The following is a 17,656-nucleotide window of genomic DNA, read 5'->3' as shown; positions in this document are numbered from 1 at the left end:
ATATGAGACGTGGATCTACACCTTAACGTGGTTATCCGAACAACATGAGCTCCCTCCGGAAATCGAACCCGGGTCTTCCACGCCAAAGGTGGGTACGCTAACAGCAAAGAAGACAAGGCAAGTTACAGAAGCAAAGTATTAGTGTTTGCTTCTCACAGAATAGTAAAAGCGCCACACATAATGAATCTTTTTTAACTTAAACTTCCATCTCATACAGGTTTTAAGTAACCGGAGTACAAAATACTGAATTTCCCAAATTATTTTCCTCCGGAATTATAGAAATAAAGAATCGAAAATGTAGACGTAGCTCGCACAGCGAACCATATAATAAACATTATGTTTACCAACAAACTATAAGAAATAAACAATAGTTTAAAATGATGATAATGAAAACATGTGAACCGCTGCTGACATTATATCACATTATATCAAAACCCATTGGTACAAGGTACCTAATGCTCTTTGTAATTTGATTGGAGGAATGATTACGGATTAAAAAATAATTACTACCTCAAACAGCACAGTGCTCCCCTCAACAAGCGACCTCCTACGCCTCATCTCAGTCAACAGTTGAGTAAACTCTGCTTTCAAAGTTTGGAGTCTGGTTTGGAGTTCTATTTTCTGTGTTGGGGTCAGTGTCTCATTGGTCCCTGCTGGAGAAGTGGGCGACGCGGCTTCCCGTAGGATCTGGGTTAAACGATGAACCTCGTCCTGAACGTAGCGGAGCTTTAATTGTAGCTGAAATCACAAAAGAATAAAAAGGCTATAATACACAGCAGTTGGTTTAAAGGATTGTTTCATCGGCTCACTAGCACTACTTCCTGTTCAATTTGCATTTTAAATGTGAACATCTCGATGAAAGGTAAACGTATTCAAATATTCATACAGTGATGATGAACAATGTGTTTGATGTAAGGGGCAACTAAATGAGTAATTAAGTAATACTTCAGGGACTAAAAGCCTGTTCTATAAATGCGACTATTCTACGTTTTTGTTTCATATGAGTGTTATCCCACGCATAAGTGACAGAGCGTCGTAAGTGGGTCACAATTGGTCATGCGACAGAATGGGACACATGGGTGATTAATTAGAGTGGGACACGGTTGATTGTGTGACCGAATGGGACACATTGGTGATTGGTTAGAGTAGGTCACAGCTGGCCGTTTGGCAAAATAGGACACGGTGGTGGTTTGTTAGAATGAGTCACGGTTGGTCATGCTATAGAATGGGACACATAGGTGGTTGGTTAGAGTGGGTCACGGTTGATCGTGCGACAGAATGAGACACATGGATGGTTGGTTAGAGTTGGTTATTCAGACACAATGCTATACATGCGTGGTTGGTTAAAGTGGTCACAGTTGGTCATACGAAAGAATATGATACATGGGTGGTTTGTTAGAGTGGGTCATGGATGGTCTTGCAGACACAATGGAACACATAGGTGGTTGGTTAGAGTGTTACGGTTGATCCTGCGATGAATGGGACATATGAGTGTTTGGTTAGAGTGGGTCACGGTTGTTGTACATGCGATAGAATGGGACACATGGGTGGTTTTAAAAGTGGATCACGGTTGGTCCTGTAACAGAAGGGGACACATGGATGGTTGGTTAGAGTGGATCATGGTTGGTCGTGCGACAGAATGGAACGCATGCGTGGTTGGTTAGACTGGTATATTGAATCTTGAGTCATAGTGTATTGTGGGTCATAGTGGGTGGTGAGTCAGAGTAGGCCACGTTGGGTCGTGGGTTAAAGTGGATGGCGGCTCACGTTGTATTGTACTTTTGTTCACTCACGCTATCTCAAATTCCAGAACCACACTACACATATAACTAAACCCACCATCAGTACTATAAAATATATCCTATTTATTTAAATATAAGTAAACAACCAAGAAAAAAGAGTCTTTGTGGTATGGGTAATATTTTCACTCACGTGTTTCATTTTCAGTTTCGTAGTATTTCTAGAAATCTTAGGATTTTCTTTTCTCCGTAGTGGGAAGAATCCACAAAACAATGTTCATGATAAATGATATAAAATCTCAATTATTTGGGGGATTTAGGTTGTCAATTCCAATACCAACAAAATCCTTTATAATAAATTGACCAACATAAATAGATGCCACACAGTTGCAAAGAAAACAAGTAGTTTTAAGGATGGAATCTTACCTCCTCCACAGGAGGTCTTGTGATGTCATCTCTTCTTAACATAACTGATGGTCGTTGCTCTCCAGGCACCCTTCGATTCATCAGCAACTGTGACAAGATCTCGATCTATAAATTAAAAAGTAAAAATAAGTACAGCGTAAATTGTGAATGCACTTATTTATATTTCATCATAATGGGTAATCGCATCTCAGTTACGACTAGAGTAGCAATTGTTTTGAGTAAAAGATAATCAATACTTAAAATTATATGACATTATAATTTTCTCTTCACTAAGGCTTAATAAGATGACGAATTTTTCATATGTTCGACGTGTGTTTGTTTGTCACACATACGGGATGTTGTAAAAGTGTACTAACATTGTAAGTAGTTTTTACACTCACGCATCCACCACCACATATACAGTGTTCCAAAACTTTGCAGTACAACCCCTCTGTTGTTATGCATCCACAATTACGCTAAAGATTGTATGGTTGCCTATAAGCAAGTTACTTTGCCATAATTAACGCAACATCCATTGAGGTATTTTATAGTTTAGCTCCAAAGATTACGAACAGATCCTAAAGAAATTTATAAGGGACCACCGGGATAAGGGATACTCTTTCAAATACAAACAGAATCATGAAAATAAGTCCACTTGTGTTCAAGTTATACGTCAACATAATTTAGAACATACATATAAATGAACTGAATTTAGAATTTTCTCATCTTTTTTTTTAAGTCGGTTAAAAATGTGTAAATAGAGAAAACGTTAAATTCAGTAATTGAAAAGCGGGATAACACTTTACTTCAATGCAAGGAATGCCTTGGACGATATTTGCTAGTGGATTATTAGTCTTTGGAAGGTGGATCAGAAGTAGCGATTGGAAATACCCTGGAAGAATACTTAATGTAAGAATAGAATTGATCTACTGATGATGCCACAATCTATCTATATTATAAAATTGAAAGTGGCTGTTTGTGACTCTTAATCTCTTGAACCAAATTTTCAAAATTTCAACATAGATGAAGTTCGAGTCTAGGATGGTTTTTTATCATTTCACTTTGACGGAACAACGTAGGGAAGGAGAGGAGAGATATACAAAATGACCGAAAACGACCTATGTTAGTATGGAATCCATATAGTTTTCGGGGTTGTTGAGATAAACAGTGACTTTTCGATTCCTGTTTAAATCCAAATTCAGCCCCGCAACTTGGGGAGGAGGATATATAAAAGTGATCGAAAATAACCGATATTAGTGTCAACTACATAGTTTTCGGGGTCGCTGAGACGAAAAGTAACACTTTCGATGCCATTTAAATCCAAAATGTAGCAACGTAACTTAGGGAGGGGAGGGGAGATATATAAAAATGATCGGAAATGACAGATATTAGTGTCGAATCTATAGTTTTCGGGGCCGCTGAGATGAACTTCCGATGCTGTTTAAACTGACAATCATCTGTTGCGATACGGAAAGCTCTTGCAGCAATTCTTGGTGGACATGTATGCCTAAATTTATAAATTTAACGAAAGAAAAGTGTTATTACATCCAAGCATGTTTTTGAAGAGGCAGAAATATCGCGTAAGCCTACTAGCTACTAAAAACAGAAACAGAGCTTTTGTATATGTTGAAGCCATACTATGAGTTTTTTTCTGTTTTTTTTTTCTAAACAAAACGGACATAACAAGAATTTCGAAAGAAAAGCATCGATTTTCAAAGGCTTCTCAAATACTGTTGTGACAGCAATATTATTACTATTTACATTTCTATTACGAACAGAACTCACAAATATTTCTCAGTGAATATGTGTTTCTATTATAAACCTAATCCATTCGTGGGTGGTTTGTGTTTACAAAGGCTTCCATTACAATAAGAGGATTAATTTCCTCTTTTATGTACCTGATACCACATTGTCTCTCCGTCCCAAATTGTTTTCATCTACATACTTCACCAAAGTGATCAGACAATGCTATTACAAAGATTTACAATACAAGATTTATTGAACTAGATAGAATTTAAAAAAATGCAAGGACAGAGTCCGTGGATGAGGTCAATCCCGTGAACTTGTAAGCGGACGGAGGTCATGCAAACTACAGTACTTGTAAGGAGATTAAATTATGTAAACGGAAAGTTCTCAGGGATATTTTTAGAAACAAGCTCACAGAACAAGGAAATTAAGAAATCTCTTAATCTTTGAAATTAAATGAAATTTTTCAGTTTAACATCTCAGGATTATGCTCTTTAAGCTAAGGAAGACGGGTGGTTAGACAAGCGAATTATGACAGAAGAATAGATGAAATGAGTATGTGGGAGGAAATAGAAGTACCCCGAGAAAACCCATGGACAAACTTACTTAGCCGGGAATCGAACCAAACACCAGAGGTAAGCAGTCTACCAGTGAAACACCATGCCCCTCGCAGATACCATAAACAGTGACTCACATTCTACAAACAATAAAGCACATACTACAAACAGTGACTCACATGCTACAAACAGTGATTCGTATACTGCAAACAAAGGCTCATATGTTACAACTAATGATGCATATACTGTGAATAGTGACTCATATTCCGCAAACAGTGACTCACATACTACAATAAATCATTCTACAAACAGTGATTCACATACTACAAACAGTGGCTCAGATTGAACAGGCAATGGTTGACATACTACACACAGTGCCTTATATTCTACTCACATAATATTGACTCACCTAATACAAAAAATGACTCATCTGCTACAAAATGTGACTCACATACTACGAACAGTGACTCACATTCTACAAATAATCACTGACACACTACAAACATTGACGCACATACTACAAACAGTGATTCACATACTATAAACAGTGACGTACATAATACAAAACGTGACTCCCATTCTACAAACAATGACGCACAGATTACAATCAGTGACTCACATACTGCAAACAACTACACACTAGTATTTATACTGTCATTCATACTTGTATTAATGATGCACACATAATCCTGACATTGACGCGCATATTGCTTGTCAAATTAATATTGATAACAGAAAACAAGAAATGTATTGAAGAAAGAGAATTAAGTATGAAGGTAATCAAGTATGAAGATGTATGGAAAATGATGAAATAAAACTCTAAGAAAAATTATTAAGCACTTGAATTCCAGTGACATCTATGCGGATGTTATAAAAAATACTTCGTTGCAAAATACCAGTGACATCCGTGTGGAAGTCATGAAACTGAATCCCTTATTAAGGGTTGAATTAATCCTGGAGATGATGAAATTTTTTAGTGAATGTAAGGCACGAGTTAGTTCTACTATTTCTCCTTAGGTGACAGCACCTTACTGACAGAAAATAAAAAAAATATTTTGTTTCAGAAGATAGCAAGTGTAAAGGAGCATTTAATTACGACACACATAAATTTCTTTTGTAAATAAACAATTGGCAACTTCGAGATCGGAAAAAAGAAAAAAAAACTTTGCTTTTGATCTCCGGTCAGTGTTGCCAACCTGAAATACAATCTCTTCAGAACATCAAAATTTTCCTTTTTCAGTCGAAATGTTCCACAATGCAAATATTTTTTAATCAGTAATGTGAATGCTCTCCTTGCGCGTGCACAATAACTATGTCCTATATAAGGGTCTAGACACTCTTTTAACAGTAAATAAAAACTTAGTACATAGGAAAATGACACCTGGAACGGAAGGGGTTAACATACACGGTGTCTAAGAATCAACTCCAACTTCGAAATATTATCTACTTCATGATTGAACATTATTTCAATTATTTTGATTTTAATAAATCGTGGAGTGCGCTTTACTTATAGTTCATCAATAGTTTTCATTAGTTGGAAATTAAATTAAATAAGAATAAAGGAATGAATGCAATTAAAAAATATATATTCTTCGATGGCTGGAACCGCTATTCTACGACCGACTTTTAAAACAGACAGACAGACAAATCATAGGCACTTAGACTTCATTAAATTTGACGAAGAAATCATGTACATTGAACAAATGGAAGAATAATACGCTATATGTTTGCCACACGCAACTGAAATATACTGAGGAAGACAGTAAAAAAGATAGAAAGAATTATTAAGAGAAAAGAACCAAATTAAATCTAATCATGAAACGTCAATTTAAACCTTGTCGTCTGTCAAATAAAGAATAAACTTCATTTCTTGAATCTTCTCGAAGAGCAAAATGTTAACCATTAACATTTCTCAACAACGATCCATTGAAAAAAAAAAAGAAGAGAGAAGAAACTAAACAGCAAGGTAAAAAGAAAAGAAAGAAAAAAAGAAAAATGCTTTGATTTATGCTTCTACACAATTTGCGTGCTACTACACACAATGATACCATCAATTCTTTCATTTATTCTCTCTCCTTTTCACTCCTTCTTCGTTTTCCGTGGAGAGTGTAGACTAAAGAACAACCAGACGAAACACGAAGGGCTAACTGTTGCGTAACTTGCAACACACAAACTAAAAATAGTATGTCTTCAAGGTAAAGAATCCAATAAGGAAGGAAAAATAATGATAATAATATGAATATACCATGCTGATTAGTATGCAATCCGAAACAGTTTCATGTGCTACATTAAATATAACTTTCACGATAAACCAATTATATATTTTAAGCAGGTATTGCGAGATCGTAAAATAATTTTAATTTTCACGTTTCATTAACATACTGAATTTTACTGTTGCAGGAACATCCAACTTATTGTAGTAATAATGTTAATGTTTTTTTAAATGTCAGATTTTTTACACCACGAAAATTTCCAGTGAAGTATTATCTTGCAGATAGCATATGCCTAGGATAAATAAGTAGCATAAATAATATTATTGTAATTTAAAGTCTTATATAAGTGATTTACTGCAATTTAAATACATTACTGTTATTTGGAATAAAACAATTCTACTGCAATTTAAAAGGAAAGTACGGTATTATTACTGTAGTTAAAAAGAAATGATATTACTGTAAATTAAGTGGAAATAATATTATTAGATTCAAAAGAAAACAATATTACCGCAGTTTAAAAGAAAGCAATATTACTGTAGTTTAAGAGAAAAAAATATTACTGTAGTTTAAGAAAAAGCAATATTACTGTAGTTTAAGAGAAAGAAATATTACTGGAGTTTAAAAGAAAGCAATATTACTATAGTTTAAAAGAAAACAATATTACTGTATTTTAAGAAAAACAATATTATTGTAGTTTAAGAGAAAACCATATTACTGTAATTTAAGAGAAAGTAATATTACTGTAGTTTAAAAGTAAACAATATTACTGTAGATTAAAAGGCAACAATATTATTATAGATTAAAAGAAAAAAATATTGCTGTAGTTTAAAAGAAAGTAATATTACTGGAATTTTAAAGAAAGCAATATTACTGTAGCTTAAGAGAAAACAATATTGCTGTAGTTTAAGAGAAAGCAATATTACTGTAGTTTAAGAGAAAATAATATTACTGTAGTTTAAGAGAAAGCAATATTACTGTAGATTAAAAGAAAACACATTGCTGTAGTTTAAAAGAAAACAATATTACTGTAGTTTAATAGAAAACAATGTTATTGTAGTTTTAAAGAAAGCAATATTACTGTAGTTTAAATGAAAACAATATTACTGTAGTTTAAAAGGAAACAACATTACTGTGATTTAAGAAAATAACATTAACGTAATTTAAAATAGAATAATATTACTACATTGCAATCATATTACAGCAATTCAAAAGGTAATATCATTACAGCAACGTAAAAAAAAACACTTCTGTAAAAAGGTTTTGAGTTTAACGTCCCACGTTTATGCCCTTTAGGCTAAGGAAAACGGATGATTAAGGCAAGTGAATGACGATGGAAGGATTGGTAGGAGGAAAGGGAGTACTTCGAGAAAATTCACAGACACGATATTGTCCATCACAAATTTGCTTGATCGGGGATCGACCCAGGGATTCGACGCACCGGAGGTAAGCGCTCTACCACTGAGTCACCGTGACCCCCCCAATACTATTAAAATTGGAAGATATTAATACTATTTAATTTAAAAGAAAATAGTATTACTACAATGAAGTAGTGTTACTGCAATGCAAAAGGATATTACTGAAAATAATATGGAAATTATAAAAGTACTGGAAATTACTGGAAATATAATTTAATTTCAAAGAAAATGAAACTATAACAATTTAAAATAAAATAGTACTACTGTAATTTAAAAATGTAATAATATTATTGTAATTTGAAAGAAAATAGTACTACTTTAATTTAAGAGAAAATAACATTAGCCTGTTACTAATAATAAAAATAAGGAAAAAATAAAATAATACTTCACAGCATAACAATCCGTAAAAGTTAAAAGAACTACCAACTGGCTTTACCACTGAAGCTTTCGGGAGTGATGTATAATCTGCATATCGGGCTTTCCTTGAAGTTAATGTGATTTTCCTTCTGGAAGTTGGCTCGCTCTGTAACTAAAGTAGCTTTCCAAATGTCTTTTCTACTCTGGGTCAATGCAGTACTGTGACACACACTCTGAATAGTCCCAATGTGGCACCCGTTCCAGTGCTGACCAGGCTAGTGCTGCTTCACATTGGTGATTTCCCAAGAATATGTACTGTAAAATGCAGCAGCTAGGATGTTGATAATTTAAAAGTACGAGGCGGGTCCAGAATGTAAGGTTACAACGGCTAGTATTCAATCAAATAAATGTGTATTTGACAGAATGTATGCTCAACGTATCTAATGGCACAGGATATCTAATGGATTTTTAGATCTTCAGAAACATAAAAAAATAAAACTTCATTGCCTGGTTAATAAAACTGCCGCTACCTGCTCTTGTCATCATTCAGTCAAGATTAAGTTTCATGACCTAAGAAGTCTAGAAGCTGCAATGCAAGGATGTTCTCAACCCTCTTTGACCACCCAGTTATCGTAAAAAAATATTCCTTGTCAAGAAGTAATTGAGATGCCGGAATTGGTGATAGTCGGTGGGAAGAACGTCAAAACAACACAAGAAGGGAAGGGTTTTATACTGCAACTCATAAAGAAAGTAAAGGTTTTATACTGCAACTGAGTTTTATACTGCAACTTAAAGAGAGACTAAGGGTTTCATACTGCAACTCACGGAGAGCTTAAGGGTTTTATATACTGCAACTTAAAGAGAGACTAAGGGTTTCATACTGCAACTCACGGAGAGCTTAAGGGTTTTATATACTGCAACTTAAAGAGAGACTAAGGGTTTCATACTGCAACTCACGGAGAGCTTAAGGGTTTTATATACTGCAACTTAAAGAGAGACTAAGGGTTTCATACTACAACTCACGGAGAGCTTAAGGGTTTTATATACTGCAACTTAAAGAGAGACTAAGGGTTTCATACTGCAACTCACGGAGAGTTTAAGGGTTTTATATACTGCAACTTAAAGAGAGACTAAGGGTTTCATACTGCAACTCACGGAGAGCTTAAGGGTTTTATATACTGCAACTTAAAGAGAGACTAAGGGTTTCATACTGCAACTCACGGAGAGCTTAAGGGTTTTATATACTGCAACTTAAAGAGAGACTAAGGGTTTTATACTGCAACTCTGGAGGGCCTAAGGGTTTTATACTGCAATTCTGGAGAGCCTAAGGGTTTCATACTGCAACTCACGGAGAGTTTAAGGGTTTTATATACTGCAACTTAAAGAGAGACTAAGGGTTTTATACTGCAACTCACGGAGAGCTTAAGGGTTTTATATACTGCAACTTAAAGAGAGACTAAGGGTTTCATACTGCAACTCACGGAGAGCCTAAGGGTTTTATATAGTGCAACTTAAAGAGAGACTAAGGGTTTTATACTGCAACTCTGGAGGGCCTAAGGGTTTTATACTGCAATTCTGGAGAGCCTAAGGGTTTTATACTGTAACTCGTGGAGAGCCTAAGGATTTATACTGCAACTCATGAAATGTCTAAGGGTTTTATATTGGAACTCATGAAGTGCCAAAGGTTTTTATACTGCAACTGATGGAGAGCCTAATGGTTTTATACTGGAATTCATGGAGAGCCTAAGGGTTTTATATTGCAATTCATGGAGAGCCTAAGGACATTTATATTGCAATTCATGGAGAGCCTAAAGAGATTTATACTGCAATTTATGGAGAGCCTAAGGGTTTTATACTGGAATTCATGGAGACCCTAAGGAGTTTTATACTGTAATTCACGGAGAATCTAAGGGTTTTATACTGCAATTTAACCCTTGTGGATATGGAGAGCTTGCACTATCCTTTTAGCAACAAATGGGAGTGAACTCTTGTGTAACACAAAGACATGATGTTTGTTACCGCTGCAGAATGCTTGCGGACAACTTTGCCATTCATTTAATAGAGGTCAGCACTGTACTGTTCCGCAGTGATGGTTTCTCCTTGGGAGAAGACACGATGGATTACCCACTTCATAGATCGTGGTAGGAAGTTACAACTTCTGCGCTGAAGGGCTGGATTTAGAAATCGTCCTGAACAACGATCACGATCCAATCACTTCCTAACCGTCTGCGATTATCATTACACCAAATTCATTTTACATTAGAAGTGACAGCCCGATGCAAGATGCTTATTCCGAACATTCAGAGAAGTGCACATTTGCAGATGGCGATCTTTGTTAAAAAATGTCATCTCAGGAGTCACCCAGGATGGCACCCGGGAATCTACCTTACCGATTGCGCGTGGCCGCCCCAAAAACAATGGTATGGCGTTTACCTAAGTGCATTTCCACACGAAACCGGGAATGCCAGTGATGGCTTCGGTTTCAAATGTAATCAAATCTTAGCTTGCACATGCACGGTAATGGTGCCGAAGAAGCCCTCGACAATCGGCGTTACCGGTAGCACTGACTTTCCCGAGTTCAATGCTTTCTTATAAGTGGATGGACACGCGGCTAGCAATGCCGACAGTGTTGTCCAAACGTTGATACAAAAGGCCGCTAAACGAGAGATAAAACAACTCCAATTTTGGGCGAAAAGTTGCTAACAGTTTGGACATAATTACCACTATGAAGTACTTTTTAAATATGGTTTTCAAAATGTATTGAAATTAGAAGTCCACAAAAAAGTAACATCCAATTAATTTTAACTCCGTAATCAGCTTACTAATAATAAAGTATTAATTGTTCCTCTCAACGGAAGCTGTGCAAACTAAAAGACTTCGAAAGTAGAAATTCTTCTCTGTTAAAGGATAAGAGGCAAGACAAAACAGTGGGATTGTGGAGAGATGATCACCCTGTATACTTGCTCAACTCGTCATCATTTGTGCTGATTACAACAAACAGAAAGAAAGAAAAAAAACATAGGTGTATCAAATCTGATTCAAACTAATAGTCCTTGATTACAGGGGAATAAGTTTTTACCGGTAATAGCACTAGAGCTACTAAAACTAAAAAAACAAGTCACCAAATCGTCATTTAAACATCACCAAAAATATCGCCAATCGGAAAAGTTATTTTCTTGTCACTACCTTCGAAGTCAAATCCCCTATATTTAGCGCCTTTTCCACTAAATTGACAGCACTGAATGCCGGCCACCCAGTGGCGTAGGGAAGCGGGGGCCCAGAGGGGCCGCCCCCCAAAGAGGTCCGACAATGTACTTTGGTACTTTGATGTTTGTATTTTTTTTATATATTTTTATCTTTATATATTTCTTTTGTTTGTAATTTTTCTATATGTACCTATAACAGCACTTGCCCCCCCCCCAAACACTTCCACGCTACTGCGGCCACCTAATACACTTCCACAGTTTAGCTAAAGCGAGTGAGTGACAAGGTGCTGTATATTCTTGTGTTTGAAATTTTGTTGCTTCCATATTCTATTATAGTTCTTTTTAATTAATATTATTCTCTCGTCCTACAAAAGACTTCAGAACAGTTTTTTACAGTCCCTATTTTGGAGTAGCTAATTCCCTTTATTAAATAAAATATAAAATGTGTTAAATCTGGACAGCATCAATTTCCCTCTAAATAGCTATAAGCAAATACAATATAGGAAATTCGAATATCCCAAGTTTCGTTCGGTATTTTCGTTTCATTTTTGTTCTCTCTTTCTCTCTCTTTGATTGTAACCTACTAATGCATTTAAATTTTATTATATTTTAGCATTATGGATTTCCACAGTTTGTCGAATGAATTTTATGGAAATTGGAAGTTCAGAGTAATAATGTAGGTGGTTGAATATTCCTTTCCTTAATAAACTTCATGAAAGAAAAAAATAACTTTTTCAGAAAGTAAACTTTCCGAAAAACACTATCAATTAATACTACTACTACTGCTAATATTCTTACTTTTATTATTTAGGGATTTAGGATTTAGATTTCTGGGCGATCGGCATCTTATGGCCATTTAGCCCGTCACATTAGAGGGATGACGCCCCTCGGCGAGCACACCATCCGGTGAAAGGGAAGGGAGAAAGGACTGGGAAAGGAAGGAAGCGACCTGGGACCTACAAGTTAGGTACCATTCCGGCATTTGCCTGGTGTGAATGAGGAAAACCCAGGAAAAACTCATTCAGGGTGGCTGGCCTGAAAAAACGTTCTACACTTTTTCGAGCGAGTGTCCCCACCGGGAATCGAACCCGGGACCGCTCGCACCGAAGGTCTGAGTTATTTTTTAATAACTAGAATGCGTCCAACAGGAAGCTTCTTCCCCAGACCAATGGCAAAATAAATAAATAAATAAATTAAAAAGTAAAAAAGAGGTGAGTTACAGGGACAGGAATATTTCATGGCTTAATTGGCTCTATGAGGAGTAGAATGTGATTGAATGCAAAACATGCATCAAGATCCATTTACTTTGATCACTGGATCATTCCTCATTCAAGTCTTTTTTGATTGGAGGGTTAATTTTACCCGCATAAGCGATTGAAAATGGCCACAATCGAAAATCGAGAAACAAATACACCTCTATAACTCAGAAATATGAGGGGCTGCGGCGGCTAGGTGGTAGAGTGTTCATCTCTAGTTCATGGGGTTCTTGTTTCGACTCCAGCTCGCGCCAAGTGAACTTTGTGATGGACAAGCACCGTCTGCGTGGGTTCTCCCGTTTCTTCCCACTTTCTTCATTCCACCACTTCCTTCATTTCTCATCATCACCGTCTCCTTTAGCCTAACCGGCATAATCGTGGGACGTAAAACTCAAAGATTTCATTTAATTTAGAAAATACGAACTTTGGAAAAAAATCGATAATGACCAAAAATGCTCTCCAGAATCTTTGTAAAAGAATAAAAGTAATAATAATAATAATAATAATAATAATAATAATAATAATAATAATAATAATAATAATAATAATAATAATAATAATAATGATAATAATGATAATAATAATAATAATTCTAAATTCAGAGAAAAAAATTTTGTACTCTTTCGCCTTCTTTAGAATTCGATATTTGAACCTTTGTTATTTTTTGTCATTAAAATCATCACAAGGAAGTCAGTAAAAGTACAAACACACACAAACAACTTCTACCTCTGGTGGAAGTGGGTTAGAATTTACCTGATTAATCAGTAAGTCAATAGCTCCGAAAGAGTTTTATAGTATATTAAATAATAATAATAATAATAATAATAATAATAATAATAATAATAATAATAATAATAATAATAATAATAATAATAATAATAATAATAATAATAATGCAACTACAAACATTTCTATTTCTGTTATGCAGCGCCTCATCTCTGTATTCTGGTGCTGAAAATGATGATGATGAAAATGACGTTGAAGTTTTCATGCACTACCTTCCTTGTTCCTACGTCGACAATAAGGCAAAGAAGTATGTTTTATTGATAGCAGGACTTAGGTTCTCTCTTTCACGTCCTAAACTACGTCTCAGCGCCAGCATTGCCGGCTTCATATGTAAAGCAGCTCTGGTAATGGATTTGCAGGAGCTTGCACCGCCATTGCCGGCCTCGTATGTAAACACTCTAACTCGTCTTTAATTGTAAGGACGCTTTCCCAAGAGTCTACTTCGAAAATATTATGGAAAGCTTTCTGTGTGGTTCATCTTTTAATCTTTCGCCACGAGCCCGAAATTAAATAACCAAACGTTTATTCACTACTTCTGGTCCAAATGCAATGTTGATGTTTTTCGCACTCACAGTCACATGTGTGAAGAATGACTCAGTTTCAAATTGTAAAAGATAGTTACAAAAGATTTATAACGATTACAACCCCTAAATTAATAATAATAATAATAATAATAATAATAATAATAATAATAATAATAATAATAATAAGAAGAAGAAGAAGAAGAAGAAGAATAGTGCCTGAAAGTCATACATCTATCATACACAGGGGAGCACTCACAGCGGGGGGTTGACCGCTGACCCCCAGAAAACTTCCCAATTCAATATACATTTGTACAGTTTCTCAATAAAGTTATACTTGTTTAACAGGGAAATTATTGATGTAGCATGAAAAATGGATCTTACACTTTATATGTAGACCTACTCTTTGTATACAATCTAATTCTATCAGGTTTTAAAATGAAAAATGAATGTGATTGGAAGTGTTTTACAATTACTTATCCTCTTTTCAGGTACAGAATAATACTCGTTCAATATTACATAGAGGTGTTGAACAGTGTGCAACTTTCTAGGACGTCTTGCTTGCTATTTGCTATCGCTTTCCCGCTGACATAAAGGAAAAATCAGTTTCGCCGCTTCCGAAACAATAGATTCTTTTGGACAGGAAGGTGGAGTGCGCCAAAATACACGTTTCTAATGAAGAGGTTTACTGTTTGTCCACTAGAGTGCAGTGCTGCATAGGTGGAAATCCTTTCTTGCTTGAAAGAAGTTGTAATATGTACACAGTAAATAAGAAGATTGGGTTTCAAGATTGTTTTTTATGACAGCTACAAGTTCTTGTAAAGTGACAAGGCCTCTTTAGACCTCCTCTTCCAAAGCTTGAACCCTCCCAACAAAAATTTCTGGGTGCGCGCCTATAGCTTTAGTTGATAGGCGCTAATAAAACAAAAATCGTACGTGATGACAAGAACTTAGCTGAAGATAGTTGCGCATGACAGCTATTCAGTTGTGGCAAATGACTTGCCAAAAATGACTATGATGGTGATGATGATAATTATTATATTCGTATTCCATACATGGAAGTAAGTTTTTTCTTGGATTCTTTTATCTTTAAGTAAGTTATATGGGAATACATAAAGAAAGCAGGTTGGAAACAATAGTATCCCTTTCAGCACGAATAACACCCAAAAGAAAGAAATAACAAATATTGTAGATCAATTTGTGAAAAGAAAGAAAAAAGGAAAGATTTCGAAAACACGTGTCCCATAAATTGTTGTTTGAAAAATCTCCTGTCGAGCCAAAACATTAGACAGACGCGATATCAACATCCAAGTCGAACAGTGAATACAGATGCAAGAAAATCGACTTTTTTCTTTGCTCTGTCACGAAATCTACTCCCCTCTCCTCTTTTCTCAACTTTCCCTCGCCTTACTTTTATCAGCTCCCGCAATGAATATTTAACACTTGAGAACAAGCAGGAACTCTTTCGGAGCTCTCTATAGAGACGTCTACCGGCAAACTGACGCAATAACATGGCATTGTCATTAAAAGCATTTAATTTAATCTAAATTAAGGAGATTAGTGGTTGAAAGGTACTGTTATAGCTTAGCTTAAGATTTCGCTAAACACTAATTTGGTCTTTTATTATTGTCTACAAAGTTTACCATATCTTGTTTACGCTGATGTATTCCACTAGCTGTAGTTTAACCTTACTCGAAATCTTTATCAATACCTCAACAAACCTCGTACCCTGTTTGATTTACTTCAGACTCGCCCATAATTATCACTCCCTTTGCTGACACGCTACTTTGCGCAACTTATCTGATTGCTAAAGCAACCCGCATTATGCTCTATTTTTTCTATAATTATGCTTTATTTATTTTTGGATATTATAGTTGAATTTGTTTTTGACAAATTATGGAACGGAATTAGTCTAAATACCTTATTTCCTGTTCATTTATTATACTAACGGTGATGACTCGTGAAGTGTGGGCTCTATACGAATCACAGAACTGCTTTTCCTCACGTGTGCTTCATCGGAAGATTTCGGTACAATTCGTAGAGCTGCCTTCCGAATGCACACTTCAGAAAAAGTGAAAGAGCAGAAGTGCGCCAATAATGTTACCAAACTTACAGGACATAAAATAAAACAAGCGAAAAAAAAAAAGAAACAGCACTTGGAGAACTCTAACACGAACACTAACAATAATTCGAATTAAATTGTAATAATAATAATAACATAAATATAAAACAACGATAACAACAAAATGGAACTTAGCGACAATCTGACAACACTGTGCCCTCAGGAGATGTTTGCCGTATAGCGCGAGAGACGACACTGGCAAAATTTCATGGATGGAGGTTGACGACTGGTGGGACACATCCTCGCGTTCTATTGGATGGTGAAATTGATACATCTACGAGGTCAAACTTCACGACTTATCGCAATCATTATAGTATTTTATACATATCTTATTTCATATAGGTTCTTTAATGCCACTTAACGGAAATTAAATTATGTTTACCAATTGCATAAATTGAGTATTTTTTGTGAAAGAAAGTAAGTTTGTAAGATAGTATTTTAGTTATACAAGTAAACATTGTAATTAACAAAGCAAAGATTAACAAGAATTTTCGGAATAATCCAAAAAATGGATCAAAAGATTGCGATTTTGGCCAAGAAATTTAGGAATGATCAAAAAATGAATCAAAAGATTGCGATCTTGACCATAATTAATTTTTGGATCAGGGGCCACAAAAGTTTGGAACAGCTCCTAAATCGGGTTTTCGTATATTTTTTAACGGAATAAAGATATCATACTGAGTTAAGTGATAGTTTGAGTTTGGCTACACTATATGTAGTTCTCCAGATATAAGGTGTACAAGAAATTGTTTGATTAAATGAATATATTGAATTTTTTCGATTAGGGGCCACAAAATTTTTGAATGGTCCCTAAATCGAGTTTTCAAATTTTTTACATAATAAACACATCATACTGAGTAAATTGTTAATTTTATTTTGGCTACACTATTTGTATTTCTCAAAACATGGGGCGTACAAGAAACTGTTTGATTCTATGAAATATATTGGATTTTTTGGATCAGGGCTACACAATTTTGAACGGTCCTTAAATCGAGTTTTCGTATTTTGTACGGAATAAGAACAACATACTGAGTAAATTGGTAGTTTTGGTTTGGCTACACTATATTAAGTTCTCGAGATATAAGGCCTACAAGGAAATTTTTGCCTGAAATATATTGCATCTTTTGATCCAAAAATGACAATCTACTCAGCTGTGTCTCATCACCTTGAAAAGTTGTAGTGAGTCTCAAGATTTTCTTGTCATACGCCATTCTTTTAGAATTCAAAATCCAATTGAGTGTGGATCAACTTCTTTCAATGGATGATGAATTGCTCTGATTTAAATCGGTGCTCTGAACAAGAAAAAGATAAAATACACTTTATAAACTGTATG

General features: G+C 35.3%; 1 protein-coding gene across 2 annotated transcripts in view; it reads right to left on the bottom strand.

Moving 5' to 3' along the window:
* Positions 1-17,656, bottom strand: part of LOC145670402 (uncharacterized) — a 459,655-nt gene that overhangs the window by 10,828 nt on the left and 431,171 nt on the right. For both annotated transcript variants that reach the window (XM_081739043.1, XM_081739044.1), the window contains 2 exons: positions 2,166-2,270; positions 511-738 (listed from right to left, as the gene is read on the bottom strand). In XM_081739043.1, the coding sequence (XP_081595169.1) occupies positions 511-738; positions 2,166-2,270 (333 nt within the window). The remainder of the gene's footprint in view (positions 1-510; positions 739-2,165; positions 2,271-17,656) is intronic.

The sequence above is a fragment of the Thermobia domestica genome, chromosome 14 (assembly GCF_964235325.1).
Source record: "Thermobia domestica chromosome 14, izTheDome1.hap1.1, whole genome shotgun sequence".
NCBI lineage: Eukaryota > Metazoa > Arthropoda > Insecta > Zygentoma > Lepismatidae > Thermobia > Thermobia domestica.
Note: the sequence above shows the minus strand (reverse complement) of the source record. Positions and strands in the feature narration are given on the sequence as shown.